The sequence below is a fragment of the Elaeis guineensis genome, chromosome 5 (assembly GCF_000442705.2).
Source record: "Elaeis guineensis isolate ETL-2024a chromosome 5, EG11, whole genome shotgun sequence".
NCBI classification, from domain to species: domain Eukaryota; kingdom Viridiplantae; phylum Streptophyta; class Magnoliopsida; order Arecales; family Arecaceae; genus Elaeis; species Elaeis guineensis.
In genome coordinates this window covers 24980292-24991839 of record NC_025997.2, presented here as the reverse complement: position 1 = coordinate 24991839, position 11548 = coordinate 24980292, and the positions used below count along the sequence as shown (strand labels likewise).

Here is an 11548-nt window from a genome sequence, read left to right as displayed (position 1 = left end):
TTAATATATTTTACCTCCTTAACAACATATATTACCGTATAGTTAATACTTTTCCCTTTTTAACAACACATACTACAATGTTTTTAAGGCCAACTATGATTCCAGCTAATAATTTCTCCACTTATCTTCTCGTGCCGACGCAAGCAACCTAACACGTTGCAAATTCAACGTTACACTGAGACATGTGTACGAAAAACACCCCTATCCTTTGCAAATTAGTCCATCACATCCCCCATTCTGACTCACGTCGATCTATGTCCCTAACAAGATCGAACGGCTGCAGCGCGTCTCACTTTCCCCTAAATTATAAAAACTTATGACTAATTTTGTGTCGTCGGAAAATTTGAGTTTCTGGAATGCTCGATAAACTGGCAAACGACACCTAAACAGAAGAAACGCGTTTAGGAAGAGACCACGACCACGGTTGGGTCCCACACCTCTCATATCCGAATCATTTTCTCAACGATATTGGTCTCATCAGTTTTTCGTAAAAAATCTCCAGCTCTCTTTTTTTTTTTTTTTTTCTCAAAACATATGCGGTTGAGATTTGCCCAGACGACGAAACCAACAGTGGATCCTTCCTATCCTTGTACGAAATATAAGCGGAAACCTTCATACCAAGATTTAATAAATCTGTCCTCTTCTCCTCCCCTGTTCCTATCGGAAAACGAGAGGCTTGATCCCCTTTTCTCCGCGCTGGATTCTCTGCAAACCGCTCCAAAACCCACCCCTATTTCTCCTCGCCCTACATCAAGATTGAGAGGATATAGAGAGAATGACGGATTTTCGCCGGCGATGACGCCCCGGGCGGTGAATTCCCGGCACGCCGTGGAGGCGTGCACCCTGCAGCTCCACGCCTGGAAGCCCTTCCAGCTCCAGACCCTCGGCGTCGATCCCTCCTCCTCCAAGCCCTACCCCTTCCACGCCAAGAAGCCCTGCCGCCCCGATCGCTCTACCGCTCCCATCCCCACTACCGCCGCCGACTCCCTCGATCTGTCTCGTCTCAGCCTCTTCGACGACCCTCCGCCCCGCCCTCGGGAGGAGAGCTTCCGGTGGCTCGCCCGTAAGCGCCGCCGCAGGGGGTCCCGGTCCGTGTCGGGTCGGAGCAGCGACCGGAGCGGCACCCGCCGGCGGGGCAGCGCGTCGGCGGCATACGCCACCTGCTCTGATTTCCCTCTCGCGGCCGGGGGCACGGACTCCAGCGGGGAGCTGTTCTTGAACGGGGATGGGAGCTGGGGGTCGGACGTCAGCGAGGCGCGGATCTCGAGGAAGGAGAGCAGGGAGGTCGCGGGGGGAGCCGGGTTGGAGAGGGACAGCTCCGGATTCGGGTCGTTTCAGGGTGGAGGAGGGTCTGGGGCTCTGGAGTCGCAGGGGAATGAGTCCGGGTATGGCAGTGAACCGGGGTACAGAGGCGATGGAGAGCATGGATATGATGATGAGTTTGATGAGGAGGATGAGGATGGGCGGCAGTTATTCTGGGGCAAAACGTTTGGAGGTAAGGCCTTTTGACCCATTCTCTGTTGATTTGATTAAATTGTGACAAATTGGAGATAAGCGGGAATTGTAATCTTTGAAGGAATGGTGTTTTATGGTATCAAATATATTATAGCTAGAAGATTTAAATAATCGGTTGTTTAAACTCGTGAAGATGTACAGATCTTTTGTTTATTCTATATTCCAAAAGCTTTACCATTTCATTGCTCGGATCTTTGCATTTGTTTGGTTGATTTTAAAGCTGTTGTACTTTTCATGTGACTGATCATGAACAGTGATGTCTGCCCAAAGCTACATGTACAAGAATCTATGATTGGGACATGCATGATGAGCTCTTAGTAAAGAACATTAGTGAAAGAAGAAAGAGAAGTTAGAATTTATGAAGTTTGCCCCCAATAAATATACAAGAGGAGATCATCTCTTATATTTTTAAGCGTATTAAACACACCTGGTTTGCTACATTAATGGGTTTACAGTTACTAGTACAAGTGAATGCTAGGAAATCTAACACATATTTTAAAAATGAGCTTACTTTGTCTCATGGCCATGAAAAGAAGGGGATCCTATTAAAACTGAAACAAAAGAGAAGGGTGTCATATGTACTCCCATAATGGTCTTTCAGATCAATCATGTTGTTTATGGTGATATTATGTGCCCTGAAAATTCATTAAGAAAATCTATCTGGTCCAAAATCAGCATGAAAAATTATTGCTTGACCAAAAGGAGATGATTTCTTGAATTGATCAGCTTATGCTGACTGGTTTTATCTTACACAGATGCTTACATTTGCTTTTGAACCAAATTATTAATGATTGACTAATGGCATTGAGCTGCCTCAGACTTAAATGAGGACTCCATATGTCACATTCATGCCTTGTTTGAGTTGCACCTGTATCCTGGTTCAGGGTAGACATCTAAAACTAAGTATTCCAAGTGATTAAGAAATTGGGAGTATGTTGTCCTAAATTGCAGAATCTGATAAGAGAATTCTCCAATTAATCTATCATGTGGCCTTCCATATGGTATGTGTCTGTTAGATTGAACTAGCCATGAAGTCTCTTTTTTGTTATGTCTTCACACGGACCTTTTGAATTATTAGCTTTTATGATTCTCAAGCCCAATTAAGATTCTATTTTTGTTATGTATGGAGGTCCTTAGCTTCCAGTAAGAGTCTTCGTAGACTTTGTCAGAAGTTTGAATGAGTTTGATGGTCTATTTGTGACCTCTGTGTTTTGCATTGTTTATTAAGAAAAATATTGAGGAAAACTTTCTTGGTGCAATATAGCAATTGATTCCCTGTTGCTTGTCACATTGTCCTATTAGGGAGTTGAGCTCATATTTATTCAATTGGTTGATAATTTATTGATATTTCAAGAAAGTAGATGAAGAGGAAGAAGATGATGAATTTGCCTTCTTTGCCTTGTGAATATATAAGAAAAAGGTTGTCGAAAGTATTATAGATTGATGCTGGATACTTAATATTGGCTCCTATGATGCACATGATCTTCTGACATGAAGCCTAAAATCTTCTTTTATAAATGAACTTTTGCAAGAATTGCAACTTTAATACTTTATAAAAAGTCTGATAACCAACTAATAGTCTTTGTTTGGTGCTTAGTAAAGAATAATAACTCTAGAAAAGAGAGTATTCCATCACAAGAAGAAGAACTTGAATAATAACTTTTTTTTCAAAAAGAGCTAGACCATTTTGGTTCAGTTCTAGTTTTCATTGGGATGGTCTTATGACACTATCCCTACATATTTAGTTAATAGATACGTTGTCACTGAAACTTTGAACCAATAACAAAGTTGTAAATCATTAATTCATTTTCACATCTATTCTAGCCCATGATAAGCATAAAAATTAGGTGTCAACATAAAACCGAAAGTGTCATAGATAACGAGACATTGCACTAAATCACACCAAAATTTTAAATTTTTGTACAAATCTGTGAACAGATTTTTGAATTTTAATTGGTTTTGAAATGAAGTGTTCATGACTGAATATACACAGAAATATGCCTTTTAAAAAGCTTGCCTGTTTTAAACTTCATCTTCAGCTAAAACTTTTTTTATTGCTCACATGGATGTTGGTATTGTTTGGAATCAGTGTACCATGTGGTTTTCAATTCAGCTTGCAATGGGGATGCATCTAGGTACGACTTGCAAGAATAAAAGTGATAAATGGAGTACTCATAGTATTTCATGTTGATCAACTAATGAGTCACTTTATAAAGGTGACATTGAATAGTAAGGAACAAAGAACTAAGGCTATTTTCTTTGTGATAGAAAGTAAATGGGGGGTATTTTGTTTCATAGGCATCTATGAACCGTGGGCACATATATGACATAATATATGCATGCTGATAGAATGGACATCAGTAAGATAGGATATACAAATGTGGTGCAGAGATTACAGTAATCAATTATATATTTCTTTATGTAAATATATCTACTTTATATCTGACAAGTTATTAGAAAAAAATATATTTATAAGTGATGATGATTTGTAATGCAAGCATTCATGATCTACTTGTCAATAAAAAAGTTATCATTTAGAATAAAAGGTACAAAAATGCATAAAATATTAAGAAATAAGATGCAAGAAGAGATAAACTAAAACATATCCAAATTCATGCAGCCAACCTCTATCTGGTGTTAAAGTAATTTTTTAAAGATAAAAAGGTACTTATGGAGTGTCAAACATATATTAGGTGGTAATTAAGGTGTATCCATATGACATTGTAATTTCCCCTATCGGGAGAATTTTTTTTGTTTTGGAGCCAGGTAAAAGGAATTCTGACTAAGAGGAGTAATCTTTTGGTTGGTAAGAAAAATATGTTCCAAACAGTTATATTGATAGCCTCAAAGACACAGGTAATGTTACACTGAGAGATAAGAAATTAGAGAATTAATTATGATGAAATGGGTGGGGCTCTAGGTTTTTTGATATGCTTGTCACAATGTGTTTTTTGCAGGTTATTGCTAAGGATTGTAATAATAATTAGAGTAGATCAATCACTAGGATTTTTGGTTTTGGTATGATGCATGATTTGCCATTGCCAGCGAGACTTTAGTTTTGGTTTTGGTATGTTGCATGATTTGCCATTGCCAGCGAGACTTTAGACAATGTAGAGGTCATCAATGCTAGTGAATTTAAAGAAATGGATGATAGAAATGGATGAATTTAAAGAAGCTCTCATAGACTTGAATTAGTCTCTGATAAAATTTGGAAGGAAGAAAGCCTGAAGATGCCCTAAGAAAATACATTTGTTATGATCAAGGTATTTTCCTTTATATGCTAGGTTCTCTTGCACCCAAATCTGCTCCATCTATCATGCATATTAAAGCTACTGATTCAGGAATATGATGGTACAGAAGATGGTTGTTTTTATTCGCAAAATAGAGCTGTAGGTCTGTATCCATCGCGAGCCTAGGTTCATATATTGGGTCCTCTAATCTACACTTGAGGTTCAATTCGTAGGTTTTCATTTTCTATGAAGGTGGTTCTCTACCTTGCACCAGACATCTGACCTCTTTGTTTCCATTTAGTCCAACTTTATGTCCAAGTACAATGACCAAGTACAATGACCACTCGTAAGTTGCATTAAAGCAATTTGAAGTAGATATTATTGTAGTGTAAATCCAATGTAAGAGTATGATGCTCCCTTCAGAACCTTAAATGTTATTTATGTGGTTCAAGGAAGAGATGGTTTCTCTTTTTCTTCTGAAAGCAACACGCAACATAACCTGTCGTATTTATTGTCAAAGGAGTTTGAATGATCTCTCTCTCCTCTCTCTCTCTCTCTCTGTGATGAAGTATGAATGATCCTCTTTATTTTTGTAGCTTCCCAAGGATATTGTTCCATGGTAGAACAGGTGTAGTAATAGCAGGTTGGAGTTTAACCTTACATTGCTTTTTGACCTTCTTGATTGACCATTGCTTGGATTCTTCTCCAATCTCAATCCCAGTGATTCGGTCTAGTTAATTGTTTAATTCCTTTTGACCATGGAGCATTTTATAGGAGTTTCTGTACAAATAGCTCTAGGGTAAGCCCACCTGTACATGGTCGACCAGTTCTGGGCTGAGTTTCAAGCAACATAAGATATCTGTATCCGGTATTTCTTTTTCTTTTTTTTTTTTTTGGAAACTTATGTTGAAAGTCCTGCATTTTCAGATCACTCTAACAAGTCTCTTTTTAGAGTATGTTACTGTGGTTCTGTTCTAAACAATCTTCAGACCTTTCTTGATGATTGAATATAATATGTTTCCATGTTCTGAGTATGTTTAAGAGATCAAGGGAGTAGGTTTCCTGAGGATCATCTCTATGTTGCCTGTACATCCAACGTGCATAAACTAGCATTTGAACAAGAAAAGCATCATCTTAATTGGCAGCAAAGTTCTATTTGCTAAATTAATTGTTGTATCAGATTTCCCAGAAATAATACTTCTCCTGTATGACTCTGCTGAAGTGGGCCCAGTGTTTTAAGGAATGGATGGTGAATTAGCCACACAAATATCTAGGACCTGAAGAAAAGAGACTAGAAACTAAAATGAAAAGTAGTAATGCATAACATTATAATCTTGCCATGCTATTTTAAGTAATGAACAAGATTTCTTTATGATGATGTAATCATTAAAGATTCTAGAAGCCTAAAACTTCTGCAATGTGGATTTCAAAAGAACTGTGATAATTTAACGTGAAGATTTGATTTAAACAGAGCTGTCAAAGTGACGAGTTAATCACCAGCTGATGGAGAACATTGACCATTTTGTTGGTGCGTAGATGGATTGGGCCGACAACTAGTGTGTTGGTTGGGATACATGGAAAAAGAAGAATGATGAACTCAACCCGGCCCCACTCACCCTCCCAAAAAAAAAAAAAAAAACTCTTCCAAATAAAAGGAAAAGAAACAACATAAAATAGGAATGAGCGGAGGATAAGGCAATGGGAGAAGAAACTAATATGTGGAGTCTATTCACTCGACTTCTGAATCTTTGGTTAGTATTTGCAAATATATATAGTGGTCTATCTACTCATATAAAAAATCTCACGACCAAGGATCCTATTCCACAAATTTTGCTGGTTAATTGGATCTAAGCATCCATTAAGTGTTGTCCTTTTTCTTGAATTAGACTAGTATATTGCATGTGCTATGTACTATTTGGTCTTGGGTGCATAGATTGTTTACTAGTCATTATATTATGTAGTCTATGATCATTGGATTAGAGTTAGAACTTGGAAGGGTGGAAGTGGAGTTCACAGAGTCACACTGCTGCTGTATAGGAGCCCATAGGAACACAAAATCTTATATTGTTGTATGAGTTTGTCTACTTTCTGTCCAAAAGAATTGAGGCTTCAATCATACCAATCCAAAATCAATGATGGACATTCAAAGTTGAGTATCCGCACCTTGGTGATGACTTAGATGATGAAAACTATTAATAAACAAAAATTCATGAGATTCTGAGGCCTCTTATCCCTTTATGGGATCATAATTTTGGCGTGCTAAACTATATGAAAGGGCACAAATTGAAATCTACACTATTGATCTTGGTTGACATATCCTAAAACATGTATATACCAAAATTCACTTGATTTGGGAGTGCTTTCAGACCCTAAATCATGCAAGACATCATATCAAACCATTAAAGCAAGATAAATTTTGAAAACTTGATGCATAGATAAATGACCTCTAAAACACAAGATGTCGATATCATAATACCTTTTATGATGTAGATCATAATCAGTAGTGTGAGTTAACAACTACTAAATCATCTTAAATCAGACGGTTCAGCGTATACTGAACTAGATTGGCTGGTAAGAGGGATTGTTCGGTTAGTTGATCTGGTTTGACTAAGAATTTTGTAGCTATCTCTTCTCTCCCGTCTGTCGACCCTCACCTTAGCTCTCTCTCCCTATCTTCTGATGCTTCTTTTCTTTCCCCTCTCCCCCTCTCTCCTGATTTTTCCTCTCCCTTCTTCTCTGTCGATCCCTTGTGACTCCCTTTGCATGATATCGATGATGCCAACACCAATGCTGATGGTTAGGGTTCCACGATGATGACTTCACCACTAGGGTTAAGGTTCCATCGCTGCTGTCAATGGTGCTAGAGGAGGTATGCTTGTCCCTTCCCCCCTCTCTCTCCCTCCCCTCTCTCTAACGCCCTCTTCTTCTCCTCTCCCCCTCTCTCTCTTCTCATTGGTTCCGATATGTCTCGAGTCGATATGGTATGTACTAGTACCATATCAAACTAGTAGCCAGCCAGTATGACTCTCAGTGCCAATTCAAGGAACATTGATGTGAATTCTTCATATAACATCTCCATAATAATATTGAGACCGCAATCCTTCCAGAAGGAGAGTAGACCACTACCTGTTATACTATGATATTGGGTCGCTACTCCTTGCATTGATGGTCAGAATTTTTTGATGCATCGAACTTTAAGTATGCATTCGGTTTGGAACATGAAAAGTGAATAGGAATGGTTGTTGCTTTGAGGATAGTTATTTGACCAGTTATTCCTGTTGAAATAACTCCAGCTAAGTGTGTTTTGTAAAAGCAAGGTCACCTTGCTTCCTTGAACTGATAACCATGCTAACCTAGTCTCTTCCATAACTTGGGACAAACAAGGGGTAGTACAGGGTCCATTGGCTATGTCTTTACTAAAAGCACACACATACAGAGGAATGGATGTGGAAATAGCTAATGACAACTCTTCTTTGGAATGGTTATGCTTGCTGTAAGTTTGATTGAAATAACTATTCCTTGTGCCTCTTTTCTAAGAATTGTTTGGAAGGCATATGGTTTAATCTAAGCCTTGTGCCTTCTTTATTCAAAAAACAAATGCTGCCTACATCTTTCTCCCTCTCTCTATTTAATTGTGCCTGGAGTCGAAATGTGACAATGAGAAGGAAATGTCAAGCCGCCAGTATCCACTATGTCTACCTGATAATTAATAAATACATCAACTCTTGCTCCCTTTAAGGGAGAGGAACAACAGAAGTGTACTAGCTAAAAGAGGGAATATGTTTATGAAGTTAAACAAATAATAGGGGACGGGCTTGACAAACCTTGTTTTCATAGGTTCTCCCCTCCAACCCCACCCCGCAGAGCGCCCCCCCCCCACAGGGGCATCCTCCTGTCCATTTGCCACATTACTATAGATACACTGATGTTTTAGGAGTGTAACTTTTGTTAAACTTTTTTCTCCTTGAGAGAGAGATAGATATGCATCACTAGAAAATATAGATATTTATTTGGTTAGAAGTGATAGGAAACTCCATTTCTCATCTCATGTGCGTTTTGCATGCCAGATACTATTATGAGAGAAGGATTGTTTAATTATTTAAAATGCGGTGCATACCTGCTGCATATGCATCACATTTCCTATATGCAGTCCTATGTGTGGTCATCTTGCATACATGCCAAAAAAGGGGTTCATTTTCACAGCCACACACGTGGTTTTTTTTGTATCATACAACCATGTTTAGCATTCTAGAGTCACATGTACAATCTACTGATATCACTCATATATGGGCCGATGTACTTGAAGTTGGGTTCAAGCTGATCGTTAAGTTTGATATAGGTTTCAAGTGAGCTTAATATGGTCATATGGGTATTAATAGTGCTAAAATGTTAATTATGTTATAATAATTGCTGTCGGGTATTAGATACTACATAATAAGCACTAATTATTAGTTATTATTGTCCATCCATGAAAAAAAGTACTGCCATTATTGTTGTATTTGTTGTACCAGATGTATTATATTTATTTTTAAATAGTTCAAAGATAGTAACCACATATGCACTTGCATATACAGCCTGCATATCAAATGTGCACCACGTAATCCCCTGACCGCATGTGCAGTTGTAGCTGCTTTCTAATGTTGGATCATATGCATGTATGTGTTCATGTGAGAAGAGGAAGGGCCCCAGGGGGGTGGAGTTTGTTTTGTTGGGGGCCATAAACCGTGTATAAATCAAGTGTTCCCTTACATGTAACACAGACTTGAGCGAGTCTGAGTTTATATACTATACTCGTATACATTGGACATGCAAAAATATACTTAATGCATTTAATCTATTGTACTTAAAATGATTATTAAGATAATATACATGTTAACATATAGATGCACATTGATTAAGAGATGAGGTTATTTGTAGCATGTAAACTAATATAACAATTATATATTAATACAATCCAATTAACCGAATGGTGGGGTTTATACTAAGCAGTAAACCTACCTGTATGCTTGGTGGACTGCCTTAAAAATACTGAGACCAGTGAATTATTCATGTAATTTTGATGCCATACCAGACTAGAGCAATCGCTTTGACCGTATATGGTTTGTCTGTGAGCAGATAGGATTTTCCCATGCATGCTGGACTTCAACTTCAGTGGATATGTGTGTACTAATGTGCTTGAATGGTTAAAAAAAAAAAATTTCTTGTTCATGAATAGACAGAAGCGATGGTGCGATGTGAATGTGTTGGACTGTAAAACACAAAGTGAGATCTACAATATCTGCTTCTAAGATATTGTAATTTTCATCCAATAATTTGTTAGTTCACCCAAGAAATGAACTGTAATCTTTTGTGAACCCCTGTATGCAAGATGGTTTCTTTTTCGTAGTGGATTCCTTGATACAGAGATTGTTAAAGATGATGTATAAATTATTTGATGGAGAGTAGGAGTTGAAGATAATATTTCCACGTAAGTGAAACGTTGTTTTTTGATGAAGCATAGAAAATCATGTACCTGCATAGTACAGTGATTGATTCTATGCTTTACAAGACATTCTCGTTCAGTTTTGCTTTCTCATCCTGCACTATTACTGCTCTATTATTGTTTTGGAACTTTAGTTGAGTTGTCCTGCAAATTTTACTTTTGCTTTTATCTGTTATCAGATACCAATCAGATGGAAATTGTAGGTGAGAATAATTTTGCAGAGCAGAAGACTCACCACAGAGGCAGGCGGAAGAAGCATGATTGCAGAACAATGGTTCCATTGAGATAATAATGAAGCATCTTATTATAATTTGCTGCATGAAATCATCAAATCGTGGTTAATGTAACAGAAGATACTTATAGTTACCCGATGCCAAACAGTCATGTTGATTGTTTGGATGTAATTAATGAACATTGTGTTTTTTTTTAGTAATATTGGAACCCAGAAGTTGCAATGCAAGTTTTGATTCAGTCTGAGATAGTTGTATAAATGGATATTATTGCATCAGTTGGTGGTGTACATTGAGTATTTTAATCAAGCAAATTCTCTTCTGCGCTTTCCCTCTTGCTTTTGTTTCTCCTTATGTTGAGGAGTTCTTGTTTCCTTCCTTGAATACTAATATTTGAAAAAACAGAAAAGAAAAAAAGGATGTGATTTTTGCATTTCTTCCAAACTTGACAAATGTTGACATGGTGTTGGGTGGATACAAAGAGGATGTTACAATGTTGTACGTATAGACATCATGCGGAGATGCTATTCTCAAAGTTGTATCATGTCTTGTGCTGCTGTCTCGACATCCCTTGTAGGAGTTCTTTTGTTCTGGTTTTGATAGCCTGCTGCAAGTAAAAGGCTGTCTGGAATTTGCTATGGTACCTCTAATTGGTGGTTTTAGTTGTTTACTGGCCTTACTATCTCAAGTCTTACACAATCTTTCATTATGTACATGTGGTGTCAGATTACTTAAGGTTTATTTGGTCCTATGTAAAGTTTTTCATAGGTTCTGTAATATTATCTGATATGTAAAGTTTTTCATCAGGCCTAAATAACTATCTTGTGTAGGTAAGAATAAAGATTGGAGCACAAGAAAAAAAAAAAATTTTGAAATCTGATTGATAAGAAAATCATCACAATCAGATCACAAAGAGGTAGAATACCACACTCAAAAAAAGAAGAATGTGAGTGATAAATTTTAGGGTTTATAACTCGCCACTAACACACAGGACTTAGATAAGAGAAATCAGCAACACTTATTTTCATTCATTGAAATTTGAATTGAATACATAGGTCGCCTCCCTTTATATAGATAAGAGAGGGAACATA

At 37.7% G+C, this 11548-nt stretch overlaps 1 protein-coding gene across 2 annotated transcripts; it reads left to right on the top strand.

Moving 5' to 3' along the window:
- Positions 1 to 531: 531 nt before the first annotated feature.
- On the top strand, positions 532 to 10788 carry LOC140858125 (uncharacterized). 2 transcript variants are annotated; one of them, XM_073257771.1, is made up of 2 exons: positions 532 to 1495; positions 10431 to 10788. In XM_073257771.1, exons 1-2 carry the CDS (start codon positions 535 to 537, stop codon positions 10514 to 10516), a joined length of 1047 nt encoding a protein of 348 aa, XP_073113872.1. In that variant the 5' UTR covers positions 532 to 534; the 3' UTR covers positions 10517 to 10788. The 2 variants fall into 2 exon arrangements, with proteins under 2 accessions (XP_073113872.1, XP_073113871.1); XM_073257770.1 differs by having other exon boundaries at positions 10407 to 10788.
- The last annotated feature ends 760 nt before the right edge of the window (positions 10789 to 11548 follow it).